The sequence below is a fragment of the Grammomys surdaster genome, unplaced genomic scaffold (assembly GCF_004785775.1).
Source record: "Grammomys surdaster isolate TR1022 unplaced genomic scaffold, NIH_TR_1.0 125950, whole genome shotgun sequence".
Taxonomy (NCBI): Eukaryota; Metazoa; Chordata; class Mammalia; order Rodentia; family Muridae; genus Grammomys; species Grammomys surdaster.
Window position 1 is genome coordinate 920161 of NW_021620771.1, and position 19530 is coordinate 939690.

General features: G+C 45.6%; 1 protein-coding gene across 18 annotated transcripts in view; it reads left to right on the forward strand.

Annotated features, from left to right (window-relative positions):
- Positions 1 to 9058, forward strand: part of Cacna1c (calcium voltage-gated channel subunit alpha1 C) — a 604243-nt gene extending 595185 nt beyond the window's left edge. For 17 of the 18 annotated variants that reach the window (XM_028753517.1, XM_028753518.1, XM_028753520.1 and 14 more), the window contains 5 exons: positions 302 to 427; positions 2633 to 2739; positions 3425 to 3528; positions 5431 to 5766; positions 7191 to 7732. In XM_028753517.1, coding sequence (XP_028609350.1) covers positions 302 to 427; positions 2633 to 2739; positions 3425 to 3528; positions 5431 to 5766; positions 7191 to 7493 — 976 coding nt within the window. In that variant the 3' untranslated portion in view covers positions 7494 to 7732. Of the gene's footprint in view, positions 1 to 301; positions 428 to 2632; positions 2740 to 3424; positions 3529 to 5430; positions 5767 to 7190 lie in introns of all 18 variants that reach the window. The other variant, XM_028753516.1, reaches the window with a different exon arrangement.
- The last annotated feature ends 10472 nt before the right edge of the window (positions 9059 to 19530 follow it).

Genomic DNA, 19530 nt, shown 5'->3' on the forward strand with positions numbered 1-19530 from the left:
AGTCCAAGACAGGCCTGTTACTCTATCTAGTGTTATAGAGGAGAAAACATCCTGCCTGTGTGTGGCTCTCATGGGATGAGCTAAAGGTCTTGGGCCACAGAGTAAGAGTTGGGAGCAGAATTCAGTCTTACTTGCATCTCCCACACAGAGCCTTGACACAGCTAGTGGCATCTCTGGCTCTGTGACTTCATCAGAAGCCATGGACTGTGTCTCTGTGTATGCCCAATGTCATCTTACTTTCTGGGGAGAAGGCAGGAGTCTTGATGGATTCTGATACTTTCCCCACCCTCGGACGCTGCAGGTACCACTCCCGAGAGAGCCCGGGGGCCACGGTGAGTCAGGAGATGTTTCCGGATGAGATCCGAAGCGTGAGGATGAGTGAAGAAGTGGAGTACTGCAGTGAGCCCAGCCTGCTCTCCACAGATATGTAAGCCTCCTGCCCCAGGCAATCCTAAGTGTAGAACAGGGTGGAGACTGAGCAGTGCTGAGATCCCTCCTCTAGGCCAGACAATGGCATGCCTGTAATACCTACCCAGGATTCCCTCTGCAGCTTGGATTGCCTCGCTGCAGAACACTTCCAGGAAACCTTTTAAATAGTGCTTTTTAAACTTTGGGACTGTGATCAAGGTGTATTTCCTAGTATGAGTCAGTATACATATATACTGATGCTTAAAGAAGCTTGTTATGAAACAGCTATTTTAAGGCTGCCCTGAAGAGGCACAGCTGGCACATCCAGGGATGCTAGCTCAGTCCTCTTGGGAATATTTAGCTTCCATCTAGAGCCACTGAGTGTCTGTAATGCCCATCTGGTGAGTAGTGGTGTTCTGAAGAGTTGGATCAGCATACAGTTTATAAATAACTAGACAAGAGGACCTCGAACGTGCCCAGCACAAAGTAAAATAAAAAGACGGAGACATTCATTACATAGAGTGCATGTCTGCTTAACTATCTCAGTGCACCAGATAAATACTGTGCTATTACACGGTGCTAAACAGTCAGTGAACTTTACTGCTTAAGGAAATGGTCGTAACTAACTAGACACAGTCATTACACATTGTCTACCGTGCCTCATAAGTATGTGGTTAAATTAATAATAATTGATACAAATAAATAAAACAGAATGACAACAAAAGGTGCTAGATATATCAGATCCTGAAAAAATAAATATTGTTTAAGAAGTATGTATTTAAGTATGTGCCTCTCTAGACTCCTTGTAAAATCTTTATGACTACTGTAGATACCCTTCACTTGCCTGTAAGAGCTTTAGTACTTTTTGGGCCCTTGAAATTAGAAAAAAAAAAGCCAAGATGAAGAAATTCTTGTTCTTATTAAATAAATACTTGCCTGACTTTGAATAAGCCAGCTTTGAATCCAGGAGATTTTTAACTAACCAGTTAGGGAGCTAAGAGATCACAGAAGAAATGTGGACCTTTATAACCAACTACCCACAGAGCGCTATTAGTGTCAAGGGGCACAGACATGCAGAACAAGTCCATCAGTGGGGTAGCTGCAGTTATGTACCAGAAGCACAAGCAGAAGTCAGGTCTGTGAGAATGGGCACAACTGAAGAAGAAAATGTACTGGAGGGGACTTATCTAGCTGGGGATGGAAGCAAAGCTCGGCAGTATCAGAATAGGAGATCCTCGTGTCCCAAACTCCCCCTGCAGATATATACATTCTTGGAATCAGTGTGCTTGATTGCAGGGTTGGATTCAAAGCCAACAGGCTGTACAGTGTCAGCCTTCAAGATGCAAAGAATTCTGTGCGCATAGCTTAGTGGTAGAGTGTTGCTTGGCATGCTTGTGGTCCTGAGTTCCATCATCAGTACTGGAAGAAAACAAAACCTAAACTCAACAAAAGCACTTTAGTGGTAGCAGTCTATGATCTAATCTACACTGAGGGCTGGAATACATTTGGGCTGCTCAAACTGAAGACTGGTCAGTGGAGGGTCATGCAGTGGGCGATAGCCAACAGTCTTTGAAAGAAATATCAGCTAAAGTAGTCCAGAAACAGAGAATGGGGTACATGCAACTAAGGGAGTGTCTCCTATGGCTAGGGATGTCTATGGTAGTGGGGATATGTATAATATATTTCTCATTATGATAGAGAATCAAAAAGTTTAGAAGTCATCAACTAGACACCCTACAGTCTGCCAGTGCTTGGCTCAGGCAGTGGCTTGTGTGCTTTTGGTAGTGAACGGGTAGCCAGGTAGGGGAGGGTTGGAGGGGTAGGGGATGTGGTGGTAACATTGAGAATGGCCATAGTGAACAGAATAGACCTATGTAAAGACAGGCATGTAAGGTCCTTCTAAGAGGATGTTATATGGGGCTAGAATTCTTTCTCCAACTTTCTCTATAACCAAGAAAGCCTCCACTGGCTGAAATCAGAAACACAAGGAAGGCTAGGGTCTAGGCTAGGAGCTCAGTGGTAGGGTGCTTACTTAGCATGCATGAGCCTTTGAATTCCAATCATCAGCCAAGGGGGGAAAAATCAACCACAAGGCTCCTGCACTGGATATATAGCTGGGACCCCCAACAAGCAGAAAACTGCTTTCTGGGAATAACATCTGTCCTGACAGGCGGCACCTCTGGGCCAGCCTTCAGGAACAAGCACTAATGCTTCTCCATTCCAGACTCTCCTACCAGGAAGATGAAAACCGACAACTGACCTGCCCAGAGGAGGACAAGAGGGAGCCCCAGCCATCTCCAAAGAGGAGTGTCCTTCGCTCAGCCTCTCTAGGTAAACTCACACCTTGCTCTGCAGATGGTGGACAAGAGTCACCTCCAAGATGGCAATGGGCAGACAGCAAGTGACAACCTAGAAACTTTTTGGGCCTCACTCAGACAAGCTCTAGCAATGGCCTGGTAGACATGCAAAGTGACAAGATAGCTCTCCAGAGACAAAGTCTATTGGAATGGGGCATAGACATCATTTACTCAGGTGCCTCAGACATAAAAAGAGCTTTGGGCCTGCAGCACTGACCCTTGTACCTCAGCAGAGAGTGAGCCTCTCTCAGTCAGCTGTCACTGTAATAAAACACTTTTAAGATAGTCAGCTTAAAAATGAGAAAGACTAATTTGAGCTCACAGATTTGGAAGCATGGCTTATTACTTTGGGGCCTGTGGCAAGAAGGCACATCATGATGGGAAATGTGTCCTTTGCCTCCTGGCCTGGAATATAAATAAAGGAGGGAAAGAGACCAGTGTCCTGTGTTCACTCTCAAAGACAAAGCCCCCCTGGTAGAAAGCCTCCTATGAGGCTCCACCTTTTAAATATTCAACCAGCCTTTCAACTCCACCAAACTGGGGACTGAGCCTTTAATACATGGCCCCTGGTAGACATTGTGATCCAAACTGTAGCAGAGCTGTCACGGGTCGGTGCCGTCACCTGTGTCCTTATTCGGGTTCTCTGGCTACTTTTGCAGGTCGAAGGGCCTCCTTCCATCTCGAATGTCTAAGGCGACAAAAGGGTCAAGGAGGAGACATCTCTCAGAAGACAGCCTTGCCCTTGCATCTGGTTCATCATCAGGTATTAACATCTGTGAGCAGGCCACTGTCACACCCCCTAGGATGACAGTAGTTCCCCAGATACCCCCCTGTCTTCCCTTCTCAGAGCTCTGTGTATCAGCCCCTGAGCAGGGCCATCTGCTTCTCTACACACAGACAGGTCCCTAGGAAACTCTAGTGAGGAGTCCTCTTCTGATTCTAACCGGAAGCTTTGGGGCTCGTGAGCTTTCTCCTTACAGTGCACAGATATCCTCCCCGGCCCCCACGCTGCCTTATGCTGCACGCACCCAAGTGGATACAGCATACCTAGGGAATGATGGGACCTGGAACTTGAACTTACAGAGCACTCTGTCTGTCCGCCGCAATGCAGAAGCGATGGCAGCAACATGGTTGAGAGGAGGAAATGCTAGACACGGGTGGTTGGCGGTCGTGCTTGTAATCACAGCATTCAAGAGACTAAGACACGAGGATGGTAGAGAGTGTTAGACTAGGCTAGACTGGCAAAGAGAGAGAGAGGGAGGGAAGGAGAGAGGGAGGGAGGGAGGGAAGGAGGGAGGGAGCGAGGGAGGGAGGGAGGGAGGGAGGGAGGGAGGGAGGGACAGAAGGAAGGAGGGAGGAAATAAAATTAGAAAACTTAGGAGTTGTTTCCAAGGAGAAAAGCCCCGGGGAGACTCATTATATAAAATCCATCCTGGCAAGGTACAGCTGAGAGTGGAAACACCTACATCATACTCAGAACGAGGAGAAACTTCAGGCAGTACGTTACCTGTAGCAAATGGGCTCTTACCTGAGCATCCCAGGTTACCTTTTTAATTACAAACTCCCTTTGGGGTCTGTGCTTTCAATGTGTGTGTCTCTGTGTTTGTGGGTGTGTGTGTGTGTGTGTTTGCACACACGTGTGGCCACACACATGCGCTTGTGTGTGTACATGTGTATACATGTGTGTGCGAGTGTGAACACATGTGTTTTCTAAACTGATATCACTTCAGTTCAAAGCCAAAGCACTGTCTAAATAAGGATTATAGTCATAAACTTTCCAACATAACGCATATAGCATAATAGATTTCCAGAAGGTGGGGACCCTCATGAGCTGGGAAGGAGGAAGAAAAGCAGGCTGTAGAGACACTGTGCGTGCTATTTAAAAAGGTTTCTCCATGTTGATTTGATCTTCCCCTGTGCCACCTCCAGCCCATCCTCTCTGTTTCCCAGAGATGAACATTCCCACCATAGGGTGGCATTCTTTTCAACAAACATATCACATCTGAGCAGTGGACAGTGCCAAGAGTCACAGTGATGGTGGGAATTCAGATCTACCCTAGGATTCTCAGGAGTATTCAGGGACAGAAGGCAGGCATGGAGATCCTTTAACCATGATGCAGTCTAGTAAGAATAAAAGGAGTTCAAAACACTCTGTTGAGACTGGCAGTGTTATCAACGGACCTATTTCACTGTAGAAGTTAAAATAATGGCTACCGGTATTCCTAGGTCTCGTGGTGGGCACCATCCCTCGTAAACCTTATTTCACTTGACATCACACAAACCTGTAGGTCAGATCATAGAGGGTGCTAGTGAGCTGCAGCTCTGTGTACCCGCACATCACCATTGCCCTCTCTGTCTGGTAGGAAAGCCAGAGTGACCGAATTCAGATGCTACAGATGGTAGAGCAGATCTAAACACGGGATGATTTACGCTATACTCAACTGTAAGGTCCTGAAGCTAAAGGGAACTGCTGTTATATCAGAAGGAAATGCTCATTAAAATATATCTGGATATTATTAAATATTTCACCAGGTCTCAGTGAGATAGACTGAATCTTGACTTCCAGAATTCTAAGCAGAACTCACTGGAAAAATATTAGCTTCAAAGTCACCCATCCGGCATTAGGGTGAAGCCTCCTAGTAACTCCTGTTTCTTCTGTCTACAGGCGTTGGCAGTGGCAGGCTTGAGCCCCCTCCTGCAGAGAAGCCATTCTCCTACCACATTCCCCAGGCCATGCCCCACACCCCCTGTCACTCCAGGCAGCCGGGGCAGGCCTCTACAGCCCATCCCTACCCTACGGCTGGAGGGGGCGGAGTCCAGCGAGAAACTCAACAGCAGCTTCCCATCCATCCACTGTAGCTCTTGGTCTGAGGAGACTACAGCCTGTAGTGGGGGCAGCAGCATGGCTCGGAGAGCCCGGCCAGTCTCCCTCACCGTGCCCAGCCAGGCTGGAGCTCCAGGGAGACAGTTCCACGGCAGCGCCAGCAGCCTGGTGGAAGCGGTATGTGAATTCAAGTTCCCTGGGGGGGAGGGGGGGCCCCCCCGCCCGAGGGCCCAGAAAGCTAGAAGCCTAGCTCCTTCCCAAGTAGACTGGGCCATACTTCACTACGCTCTGAGAGCTCAGGGAATACCCCAGAGCTTTAGAAGCTTGCCAAGAGAAACTGGCGTTTTCAGGGCTGCCATGTTCAAGGTAGCATTTTTTCCCCTCCTGAGCTTCTGTTCCTCCATTAGAGATGTCTTAGCGCCACACTCCTCTGCCCTTGAGGAACATCTACTGTAGCCGTAGCACCACATTTTAGACTCCATCAGCAAACTGTAGCAAGCCCTAAGGAGCATAGTCCTTAGAAACCATCTCCTAGGAGAACTGGAGGAGGGAGGACTTGGCAACAGAGCTCTCCCCAGTATGGGGCCTGTAATGGAGTCGGCCTCCATCCCTGGACATGTCAAGCAGAAGCTGCATTTGTCCTGTGGTCAGATGGACCTAAGAGTGGAGTTCACTGCAGTAACCTCTGGTGCTTTCCAGCTCTGAAATCCTAATTCTTCATTTGAGCTTGGATATCCTTTCTTTGTCTCAGAAATCTGAGACATTTTCTAGGTCCAAAGATTGTAGTGGAGGAAGACATTTGGGAAAATGGGTTTCAGCACGCGTGAGCTCCCATTGTGGTGCTAAGGACAGAGAACAGAACAGATAGGGTGTCTGTAGAATGACCAAGCAAGGTAAGGAGAGAAAGAGGCAGGCAGAGGAGGAGGAGGAACAGAAGGGGGGTGGGGGTTAGAGACCCGCTGGGACTCGGCCATGTTCTTCAACCCCTGAGCTCAGAGACGTATTCATCTTCCCTCTAACTAGTCACTAAAGCAGCTGGCAGGAAGGGTGGACACATGATGGTCATCTGCAAACCTCCCAAACAAAAGCAAAGACTGCGTCTTGCCCTGAGACACACAGCTGGCCGGGGTGGGAGGCAGAGCTCAACACTCACCAAACCAAAGTGAAGGCTTCTTGGATAGATAGGGCAACATGAAAGATGTCTTGGGGGTCTAAAGAGGAGAAAGAAAAGAAGGGGCATACTAAGATCTGCCTATGAAAAAGCAGAGCAGAGCCCAAAGCCCCTCTGCAAGTTTCTCCTTATTTGGTGATAGTGGCAGAATCCTCGGACCTGTGCATGCCTACTTCCTTCAGTTCCATCCATACTCCATCTCAACTTTCCTGTGAGTGTCTCTTAGCACACAAATACAGACACACAAACATGCATACACACACCCCACACACATGCACTCTTATGTGCACATGCGTGCATATACACAGCATGCACACATACCCACATGCACAGATATGCTGCCTGAACACCAGCCTGCAGCTTCCTCCCACTGGAACTTGGAACTCCAGTGACCACGCCCCTCTCCTGTCTTCTTGTCCCTCCTGTTCAGGTCTTGATTTCAGAAGGACTGGGACAGTTTGCTCAAGATCCCAAGTTCATCGAGGTCACCACCCAGGAGCTGGCTGACGCCTGCGACATGACAATAGAGGAGATGGAGAACGCCGCAGACAACATCCTCAGTGGGGGCGCCCAACAGAGCCCCAACGGCACCCTCTTACCTTTTGTGAACTGCAGGGACCCGGGGCAGGACAGGGCTGTGGTCCCAGAGGACGAGAGCTGCGCATACGCCCTGGGGCGAGGCCGGAGCGAGGAGGCGCTCCCGGACAGCAGGTCCTACGTCAGCAACCTGTAGTCCACAGGGCTGGCGAGACGCGGGTGTTTTTTATTCGTTTCAATGTTCCTAATGGGTTCGTTTCAGAAGTGCCTCACTGTTCTCGTGACCTGGAGGTAACCGGAACAGCGTCTTCATTCACTGCTGTCGGGATAAGCCTCAGAGCTGGGCGGTGTACGGAGTCGGCTTTTCAGGGGAGAAGGCCAAGGCCGCGGTGCGGGGCTCCAGCACCTATCCGCGGCAGCACCGCCCAAAGGACCCCACCCAACCCCTAAGCAAAAGGGTGTTTTCCCCTTGCTTGTATAAACAGTCATTTGCACACGTTCTGTCTGAGCCTGGCCATCTCTATGGAGCAGGGCCCCAGGGATCTATGGCAGGAATGGGCCAGTGTCCCCAGTAGGAGCTGGGAGGTGGCTGCAAGGTTCCCAGCAGGGCAGGTCTGGTCCCTACGGTCCCTTCAGGGATCCTTCCCCTGCAGGAGCTGAGATGCAGGTGGCAGAAGCCAGTGCGGACCACACCACCTGCCCTCAGCTAGCCAGGCCAGGGGCGCAGGCTGCTGCCTGGTGCTCTAGGTTTCATGATTTGATGGTTCTTGTCAGCAGGTCGCGGTTTTCTGGGTTTTGATTTCTTTATTACTATTTGTTGTGTTTTCCCACGGGGGTGGGTGGTGGGGGAGAAGAGCGTTTACAACTGCTCGGCCTCACCTCTCTGTTTCCACATTTGCGTTATTAAGTCGGATTGGTTTTATTGTATTCTTTAAATGGTGCGGTCCACTCCCACCCCCCACCCACCCCCATTGGAGTTAGGGTTCAATATCACCACAGGGAGGTTTTACTTCCTCTGTGTATGCCCAGTAACTTATTACAATTTCCTTAAGTAAAAGCAACTTTTTTTTTCTTTCGGGTTTGGTTGAGCATCACAATCTGCAGGTTAACAGGCTGCTAATTAAATAAGGCGGTGTGCGCCTGGGCGATTGAGCTGAGCTCCTTTCTGTGCTGGGCGTATGGATTGGTTCAGGAGAGAAGTATGGGCATCTTTGTGTCATATGTGTGTCCATAGTGGGTCGTCTGTGTGTATGTGCATCCACACGATATGTGCGCACCCCACCCCACCCCGCACAGAAGTCTGTAGATCCCCGTTCGGGTTTGACTGCAGGGAGTTCTAAATCTGGGGCTATTCGAAAGCAAGAACAAATCACTGTCTCTGCTTCTGCTTCTGAAACGAGAATCGGTAACTGCATTTTTCTGTCCCACGAGATATGCAAAAGCAATGCAATAATATCCATTTTAAAATACGATTGTGAGTTGTGTCAGCATTAAAATTCTATTTTAAAAAAACACGAAATTTAAGGGAAAAACTCAAGAAGACATTTTGCTTCGATATATTCTGTGTAATGTTTTATTGCATTGATAATGTTTCTGTTGAAGAAACTGTTATACTTGAATTCAGGTCAGTTTCAGTATTTTTCAAATATTTTTTTAAAACTGAATTGCAATTGTGCCAAGCAAATATAATGACTTAAGTTTGTTTTAAAATTCACTTCTTGTATATTTTGCTGCATGTAAAGTAAATCATTTTGTATTTGGAGTGTGACAAGCTTTACCTTCGAGCTCTTAAGTGCTTTTTCTATATGTGGTTGGGAGAAAGATGGTTTTGCTTTCATTTGCAAAGTGAACAAAGGTGTCCCTGGTGTAAGTCCTCGAGCTGCTCTCCACGGGCAGTCTGGGAGGTGCCATTTTGCATATCTTGTGTTTTGTTTCCATATCCCTCAGTATTTCCAAACCCAGCGGTAAGATTGCCCATGTCACATCTTGCTTTGCGAGATCAGGACATGTCCCACCCAGGTTTTCAGCTGCCTTCTGCTGTTCTCTATGGACACTTGTCCTAGATGCTCCAGCTTCCCATGGGAAGAGGTGGCCGGCTTTCCCAGGCACTCCCAGAGCACATGTCTCAACTGAGGGGATGAAGTGACCATCAGACTGGGGCAGTGGTAGGATAGACTCACCTTTGACCCATGATTTACCCAAACACAGACAGCCATAGTTGGGGCTGGTGAGCAGAGACTGGATGGAACTGTAGTCTTTACAGAAACTGTTCATCCGTTCCTTCTTCTTCTGAAGCAGGGAGGCAGAGACGCAGGGGATCTTGACCAGAGTGGGAGCATCAGGGTCTCACAGGGATGAAAGAAACAGATGTATGAGGCTTTCATTTAGGATCCTCTGTATCTGCCTTCAACAACCCTTACAATTAGTGCTAGGTCCTCCTATTGTGTCTTAATAAGAATGGTTGAAAGGGAAGGGCTTTGAGGAAAATAAGACTCAACCATTCACTCAGAATTTACCTATAGAGTATCTTTCCAGTCCCCGAGTCCTTCCAGCCTTTTGTGGAGATTATGTGAGAATCTACTAGAAATTCCAGCAAGGATGTTCCTCAGTGACAACGAGTCTGCTCTTGTGCGCTGATCCATGGAAATGCAGAGAGAGGTACCCAATGTTCACAGGTTAGCTGGAGTCTAGAAACAGCCTTTCTCTTTGGATTTCCATGTGCGGTTGACCGAGCATTTATGTATCCTTTATAGTACCCATAAGGGCTTCTAGAGATAATAATTAGATGGTGTCCTTTGTCTTGTTTCCGCTAAGTTCTGCAACTGTCTTGATGAGACTTAGTGGTAGAAAAGGAGTCCTACTGCCTGGCTGTCTGGTTCTTGTTTGCGTCTGACCCCCCAGGGAAATACAGTATTCTGATTGATCCTACACATGGGCATGCACAATCTGCATACTCAGTCTCCTCGTGCTGCCTTTGTTTTCCTTTGGATGCTTTGATCTGCATTGCCAGATTCTATTGACCAATGACATAAGCTACAGGCTGAGTTCCTGCAGCCCCCAACAAAACTCTACCCAGTGTCTTTCCCAACCCAACCCATCCCCTCCTTTGCCAGCCATACCCACAGGCTGCTTTCTCCTTGTGGCCAAGGAAACCAGAGAAGCCTTTCACTCAGACAGGGACAATGGACCCCTTGCCCTTCATTGCTAGAAGGAAAGAAGGTTCAATGGACAGTAGGTCTTTCATACTTGGCTTCATGACTACCTAAATAAGACTGACACATGATGCCTGTCACCAGGACAGTGGGGAACAGTGTCTAAGAAAGCTAGTGAACATCAACACCAGACTATCTACTCTCCATCCAACATGGAATTTTCCAAAGGACTGTTTTGAACACAAGTGAATAAACCTTCTGCAGTCTTGACAGTTACTGGATGGCAGGAGAATTAGCCTGCAGCTGGGGACCAAAGGGACACAAAGGAGTGTAGGGAATGTGTTTTTCTCTGTCCTATGACTAGCTCTCTTTTGTTTTTGATCTTGTCATGTATGTGGCCATGACACAGTCCAAGTAACAGACAAGTCCAGTTAAGTTCCTTTCTGCCTGGTCCTCGGTTCTTTGTATCTTCTGATGAAAAAGGAGAGATTTTTCTAGGCCTTGTTTGATTTGTAAATGTTTTTTATATTAGTTGGAATTCCCATCTTCTTAATCTAACTAGGAACCCAAGGCCCAACTGTGTCTTTTACTCTCCTCTGGTGCCTTGGTTCCAAATTCTGGAACTTGTATGAAGAGAAGGTCTACGTTCCTTTCTCATGGTTCTCAACCATCCAGAGCTCTGGAGAAACCCAACTGAACACAGTAGACAGCCCTTCCTTTGCCAAAGTCAGCACATTGCTGGAACACTCTGGAAGTCATTAGAAGGAACATGGCTGCTGTGTAGAGGCCGGGTGACATACCCCTACTGCTCCTAAATTCAGGCCAAGAGAGCAAGGATCTAGGTCAAGTACAGAGTAAGGATGTCCCCTCCATCCATGAGTGACTAAAATGTCCTTAATCATGAGCTAGAAAAAAATTGAGCAAGGACTGAGGACGGAGTGTCTGAATTTTAGACGAGCTACTCAGAGCCCAGGGAAGCTGACGTTAAGTGTCCTCACTGAATCTTCTTCAACAGGCCCTGGCTCTGAAGCAGGTGTCAGCAGAGAGAGAACTAGAGGGATGGAGGATGAGGAAAGATCATGTCTTGACCCGCTCTGGGTCATCTCACTGTATGGAAAACTCTTCTGTGTGGTCACTCTGATGCCAGCCTTGGCAAAGGCTAATGGCTCCATAATCTGCTTTGGAAGATATAAGGAAAAAAATTCCTACCCTAGGTAGTTTCCAGCTAAAACAACCTAGAAATGTGGTCCTTGCCTGGCCTTGTAAAACCCCTCCTCTGCATCTGCCAAAGAATTTGCCAGTGGGGAAGCAGTTGGGGGAGCTTGGCTCTCACTCACCAAAGTTCATGCTCTATGGCAGCTGCCATGAGGAAAGGCATCCTAGAAGCTGCCAGGGGAAAAGCACCCGACCTATGTCAGTAGTGAGCACCTTCCCCTCCTTGAGCATTTCACCATTCCTACCCTTCCTCTTCCCCTTTTTCTCCCTCCCCTCCCCCTCTTCTCCCTCCTCATCTACCTCCTCCTCCCTTTTTCCTCTTCTCTACTTCCTCCTCTCTTAGCTGTCCTCCTCCTCTTGCTCCTCTACAAACCCAATGAAGGGAACAGAGGTGAAAGGAACCCATTGGAGATTCTTACAATGTCTTTTGGGTTTTTGTTTGTTTGTTTGTTTGTTTTCATATGCTAGGGAGAGTCAGTTGAATCACACACACACACACACACACACACACACACACACACACCCTAAGGTGCAAATGCTGGAGGTGATGGCTACTTAGTGATTTTTTTTTCTACAGAAGGGGAGGGCTGTGGTCAGCATGTTCAACCTGTTTAATCTGTGGCTGTGTATTCCAGAACACCTGTGAATGTGACCCAGCACATTCATAGATTATGTCCTGTTACAGCAGAAAAGCACTGGGCACCTTTGACAAGGGACACATGGAAGAAACTAAAACAGTTTCTACAGGTAGAAATGGCACCCGTGTTCTTCATCTACAATGAGGAAATGCTGCCACTCTTATCCTCACCCTTCTCCAAGCATCTTAAGACGTTCGATCCACATAGTGTGTGAGAAAGACCCTGGTGTGTTAGGAAACTGTTGAGCCATCTCTGGTGGGGTTTGGAGAATGGGGCTGAACACAGCAAGCATTGCAAATCAATTCAATGCTGTGAGTAAAGTCTGAACCGAGATCTTTCTGTCACGTTTCTCTTAGGTCTTCACTAGCAATCAGGAAGGCCAGGTAAAACTCGGTGCAAGTGTGAAATGTCATATCACCAGAACCAAACTGTCCCAGATGCTCACTGCTTTGGAGCTATAAACCCCTCATCCCCATGGGAAATCCTAGGCACTGCAATTCCCCAGAATCGCAATGACTTGATGGGGTAAAGCTTAGAGAATAGGTAGCATGCCACTTGTCCCAGCATAAAGGAGGCAACTATTGAAAATTTGCCACCTAAAATTCCCTCGTTCACCAATCAGCAGGCTCATTACAGAAACAGTTTGGGAATGCAGAAGCCACAGGGAATTGAGGGTTTCTTTTATCCTTTTTGGGGGGGACAATGTGAAGGTATTGGACCAAGGGCTTTATGCATGCTAACCAAGTGCTTTAGCTTTTATTTGAGATAGTTTTTGCCTCCTAGGATTTCCAAGCATGGAGAAACACACCAAAGTTAAAAGCAGGGAGAAACCATTGGTAACTAAGGACATGATTTATAAGCAAGTAGTCCCTGCAGAGGACCCCTAAGAAGGTGTCACAGTGACCCGTGAGCTATGGGCTCCTTTCTGTTCAGCACACAACACATATCCACATCTGTACCCAGTTCCTCAGACTTGAAATCCTCATCTCGGCCTTCCTGCCAGACCCTGTACCCATCTGGCCTGCCCTGCTTGGACATGTGCTTTTTTTTTTTTTTTTAATTTGCCCAGTACCCTGAACAAAGCACGGATGACAGAGAAACAGCAGGGTTTGCACATCTCTGTGATGACAGCAGTTAAGAACAACCTGTGGGAAGAGGGAGTCATTGAGAAATGATTGGCAGAGCCCCGGAGTGAGCGCTGCAAAGTCTGCTGCTCTCAGAAATACTGCAGTTCTGCTTCTGCCTGCCAGTGCTACTAAGGAAAACTTCCCTCCATGAAAAGGGTCCACATAAAGGCGTTCCCTCCCTCCACTCCGCGTGTGTGTACTCAGTCCACTTTTATGTCCCCAAGAAAACCTGTCATGTGTCATGCCTGATCCCGGAGAGGCATGGAAAGATGAACAGGCTTCTAGACCACTCATATACACCTTCCCATCCCACACCTGCCCCTCCAGGCTCCACGACACCACAGTCTGACTGTTGTAAATATTGTTGTACAGTTTGTAATCCAATACTCCTGTCGTCAAAGGCCCTGCCTGCTGCGCCTTCTCCCCCTTGAGCAAGGCCAGGGAATCTAGAAGGGAAAACCTTCAAGGAGAGCTTCAGGGTCCATCTCTGTGTGAGACGCTACTGTATATTCCTGTAAGATTGCATTTTTATCTAAGGAATGATGTTATTTAAAAAACAAACAAAAACGCAAAAAAGAATTGCAAATAAATTTCTTAACAATGTTGATCTTGGTTTAATCAGTATCTCCCCTCTTCCAAGGCTGTCTTTTACATGACTTCCTGCTCCTGTTCCTTACAGGAGGTCACAGAAATAGATTTAACCCTCAATGCTTCTCTTGTATTGGATCCTTCAAAGGTGCAGGGGAGGAGGCAGGGGGGATAGGAGATGTGATTCCAGCATAATCCCTAACTTCATGACCCCAATTCATCTCACTGTTTACTTCTTCCATCTATGAAAGGGTCAACAAAAATGGCCAACGGCGAATAACGAGGCAGAACAGGATAAATGAAATGGTTAGCCCAGAAGTTAGAAGCACTCTCCCCTAAATAACTGATTTTGGATAAAGTTTGGGGGTGGATATAATAGGGAAGACACCGGGAAGATATAGCCGGTTGTGCAGGACTTTGCAAGCTATCAAATGCAAGGTTCAGTGGTTACTAGGTCTAGAACTGGCTAAGATAAAGCTTCCAGAATAATCCCCATGAAAAAAAACAGAACTGTTTCAGGGGATTCCAGGAGAGCAGGGGAAGAGGCTCAGGAACCTGCTCCTGCTAAGAGAATGACTATTCTACTGGACTCTGGCTCCCTGTAACTCCTCCGGAGCTCTGGAGCCTGGTGACACCTTGAAATCCCCAAAGAGGAATGTCTCAACAGCCACTTTATCTTAACTTTGGCTAGTTCAGCTTTTAGCCCAGCCCAGCCCAGCCCAGGAACTGAACCCTCATCCAGAGCAGCTGGCATGGAGCCTGTGGGGCCCAGAATAGATGCAAAAGCAAATCTTCCCAAATAGCAAAGCAGCAGATTACTGTGTCTAGTCACAGGCATGCAAACACAGAAGCAGGAAGCCCTTATTGTACACAGCCCAATCATTCAAAGCCACCCAACTGAAGTGACTCCCTAAATTTAAAGGGACAGTACTCGTTTCCATCCTCTTTTCCTTTTTCCTCCATTCGGAAACTAGACATTAAAGGCTAATGCACTGGGGCTGGAGAGATGGCTCAGTGGTTAAGAGCACTGACTGCTTTTCCAGAGGTCCTGAGTTCAATTCCCAGTAACCACATGGTGGCTCATAACCATCTATAATGGGATCTGAATGCCCTCTTCTGGTGTGTCTGGAAACAGCAACAGTGTACATAACATAAATAAATCTTAAAAAAAAAAAAAAAGACTAATGCATCCAAAAGCTGTATGGCTGAAAAACATCAGAAAGTGATTGCCCATAACAAGGAAAGATTGGTCTCAGAAAAGATGCAAGAAAGCCTGTTTATCCATCATATCCATCAAACCTGATCCTGAGTATAGATCTTACATTTTTTCCTTATAGGCTTACAATATATTCCCAGTACTCTGGGAGCCTGAAGCAATAGGGTGACTATGAGTTTGAGGCTAGCCTGGCCTACATAGTGAATTTCAGGTCAGCCTGAGCTACAGAGAGACCGTCTCTCAAAACAAAAACGGTCTTTCAAAACAAACAACAGGGGAAAAAAATCCACCAAGCAAACCAGACCCCACAAAGGAAGAGCAAATAAGAAATGTGGGGGAGGGGACATCTGATTTATCCACAAATAAAAACGTGATAAAAAGAGTTACCATGTTTTTACGTTCAACTGTTCATTTTGCAATAAGGTATCACAAAACAAACCAGAAAAAGGTTATTATGACTCATTTGAAAGGGAAAAAAAATCAGCCGGGCAGTGGTGGCGCACGCCTTTAATCCCAGCACTTGGGAGGCAGAGGCAGGCGGATTTCTGAGTTCGAGGCCAGCCTGGTCTACAGAGTGAGTTCCAGGACAGCCAAGGCTGCACAAAGAAACCCTGTCTTGAAAAACAAAAACAAGAAAAAAAAGAAAGGGAAAAAAATCAACAGGCCATCTCTGAATAAGACCTGGAAAAAGTATTAAACAAAGATTACTCTAAGTTACATTTATTTGGGGGTAAGGGGGTGGGAACGAGAAACAAGGCATGCAGCCCCCGAGCACATGTGGTGGTCAGAGAATGACTTTCAGGAGCCAGTTCTTTCCATCCAGAGATCTAAGTTTCTTGATGATCTCAAAACTAAGAGAAATGTAGAGGAAGTCAATAAAATGGCACACAACTAGAACGGCAAGTCCATAATCCTAGTGCGTGAACTAGAGACAAGAAGGCTTGCAGATTAGCTAGTCTAATCAGTGAGTCAGCTTCCCGGTCAGTGAGAGAACCTGTTTCAAAAATTAGAGTGGTAAAGAGAGGAGGGGGTGGGGAGAAAAGATTAGAAAAGAAAAGAAAGGAAAAGCTGGGTGGTGGTGGCACACTTTAATCCCAGAGCTTGGGAGGCAGAGACAGGCAGATCTCTTGAGTTCGAGGACAGCCTGGTCTACTGAGTTCCAGAAGAGTAGCCAAGACTATTCAGAGAGACCCTGTCTCGAAACCCTACTCCCCCCAAGAAGAATTAAAGTGAAGAATGATAGATGAAGACACTTGACTTGGGTACTAGATGACGTAGAAAATGAACCGCGGATCAACAGTAGTCTGACCCAAAGGATAATTTTTTTAATAAGTAAATGAATTAAAATTTCCAATTCAAAGATAGGGAGTGCAGAACAATTTGGATTTCTGCTTTGTTTTAGAAACAAGCCAACTGTATACTGTCTCCCAGACATCTCTTAAAAAGCTTAAAGCTTAAAGATCCAGTCTTAAGGGAGAAAATCATACTATCATCTCAATAAATACAGATGTATTCATTATAGTAAGCTTCTGACTGTTCAAGGTGTCTGCATGATAAAGGTTGTGGAGAAATTAAAAATAGGCAGCATATCCAAAAACAGCAAAGGCTGCAACTGACAAGCCTACCAACATTATAGGAAGAGAGACAGAGACAGCAGAGAACACGTCCTCTAAGATCTGGAGAGAGACAAGGGTGCCCACTCTTTCCACACATATTTAGTGCAGTTCATGTAGTCTTAGGCCAAGCAAGAAGACAAAAGATACACAAGGGATAAAATTGAGAGAGGAAGGAGTTGAATTCTCATTTGCAAATGATTATATACTTAAAAGACCTACAGACTCCACCAGAAATCATCTAGATTCAATAGTTTCAGTAAATTTGAAAAATTACAAAACTAACACAAAACTCAGCAGCATTCACACATACAAAAAACAAATTGAAAACCTCCCAACCACTAGGCATGGTGGTGCAGGCCTTTGAGCCTAGCACCAGAAGGCAGAGGCAAGCCTCATCTACAAAGTGAGTTTCAGGACAGCCAGGTCTACTCAGAGAATTACCACCCTTCACCTCAACAAGAAAGAAAGAAAGAAAGAAAGAAAGAAAGAAAGAAAGAAAGAAAGGAAGGAAGGAAGGAAGGAAGGAAGGAAGGAAGGAAGGAAGGAAGGAAGGAAGGAAGGAAGGAAGGGAAAGAAAGAAAAGAAAGAAAGAAAGATGGAAAGGAAGGAAGGAAGGAAGGAAGGAAGGAAGGAAGGAAGGAAGGAAGGAAGGAAGGAAGGAAGAGAAAAACATTCTATTCAAAACAGCCCCTGGCAAAATAAAATACCAAGGAATGATCCTGACGGCTGACACTTAAATCCCTAGAAGACATTAAAAATTAAAGAAGGTACTAGACAATGAAAAGAGACCTTATGTGCACCCAAACTGGCAGACTTTATACTGTGAAAATGGCTATACTACCAAAAGTAATCTGTAAATTCAGTGAAATTGTCATTAAAATTATACTGATAATCCTCACAGAAATTGGAAAAATAATCCAAAATTTCATATGAAAACACAGAAGACCACAATTAGCCAAAGCAATCCTTTGAGGAAAGAACACAGCTGGGCAATGGTGGCACACATCTTTAATCCCAGAACTCAGGAAGCAGAAGCAGGCAGGTCTCTGAGTTCAAGGTCAGCCTGGTCTATAGAGTGAGTCCCAGGACAGCCAGAGCTACACAGAGAGACTCTGTCTCAAAAAAAGTAAATAAAAATAAAATAAAATAAAATAAAATAAAATAAAATAAAATAAAATCCATTCAGAAAATGGAGCCAGCAAAACTGGGTATCCACTTGCAGAAAAAGGAAGTTAGAATCTTTCACAAAATCTGAAACTGCTAAGGAAAAAACATAGAAAACACACTCCAAAAAAAAAATGAATATAGACAGGAAGTTTATAAACAGGAAAAAGTCCCAAGGACTGACAACTGGGATCCCATGAAAGAAAAGGATTCTGCATAGCAAAGGAAACTATCATTAGACTGAGTAGATGGCCCACAGAGTGAAAGAAAATCTTTTTCAGACAGGGGGTTAATATTTAAAATATACAAAAATTAAACACCCCAGAGACCAAAGCTACCAATCAATAAATATACTAATGAAATGAACAGAAGTTTCTCAAAGAATTAAAGACAGACAGACTTCCATATGACCCAGCTAAAGCACTCCTGGGTATAGACTGAAATGAGTCTATTCTACCATACAAATACACGCACAACTAGGTTTATTGCTGCACTATTCACAGCAGAAAAGGAAATAAAATTAATCCAAATGTATATCAATATATATATATATAATTTTATTCAGCTGTAAAGAAATTATAGATTTCAATAAAATGGGTGGATCTGGAAAGTCTTATATTAATTTCTTGAAAAGACAAAAAGACCAAAACAACAAAAAACCCTCCATATATTCTCTCTATGCAGGTCCTAGCCTATAATGTCTATTATGTGTGTGTATAAGGGGTGTGAGTTCAGTTTAGGCCATGAGCTAGTAAAGAGAACATGCAAGAGGAAAACGAGGGCTTGAAGAGAGTGTGCAACAGGAAATGTGTGACACAAAAGTAGAAAGGAGGTTCTTGGCGATGTTCAATCAAAAGAAGTTGAAGGGACAGGGAAGACTGTGGAATGGGAAAATCAACAGAAGTGAATTTTGTTTAAAATGTTACAATGAAACCTACAATCATGTATACTAATTTAAAATTTTTAAGCTGGGCACACCTTTAATCCCAGCACTTGGGAAGCAGAAGCAGACAGATATCTTTAAGTTCAAAGCCAGCTTGGTCTACATAGCAAGTTCCAGGAAGAAGGGGAGGAAGAGGAGAAGGAGGAGAAAGAGGAGGAGGAGGAGGAAGAGGAGGAGGAGAAGGAAGAGGAGGAAGAGGAGGAAGAAGAAGAAGAGGAGGAAGAGGAGGAGGAGAAGGAGGAGGAGAAAGAGGAAGAAGAAAAAAGAGAGAGAGAAATAGAAAGAAGCAAGCAAGCATGAAAGGGAGCAAAAATATGATATGAAGAAATGAAGCCAAACTGTTTCTCAAGGGCATCAGTGAAATTTAAAATCCTCTAACTAAATAAACTGGAAAAAATTAGAAGGAGGAATGGGAATAAATCTGATCAAAATGCATTATGTGCATGTATAAAATTTTTAAAGAATTAATTAAAAATACTACATTATTAAAATATAGAAACCATCTTGATATAATAAAAAGCCTTCCACAAAAAGCCCACAGTGAACATCACACACTCAATGTGAAGGACAAACG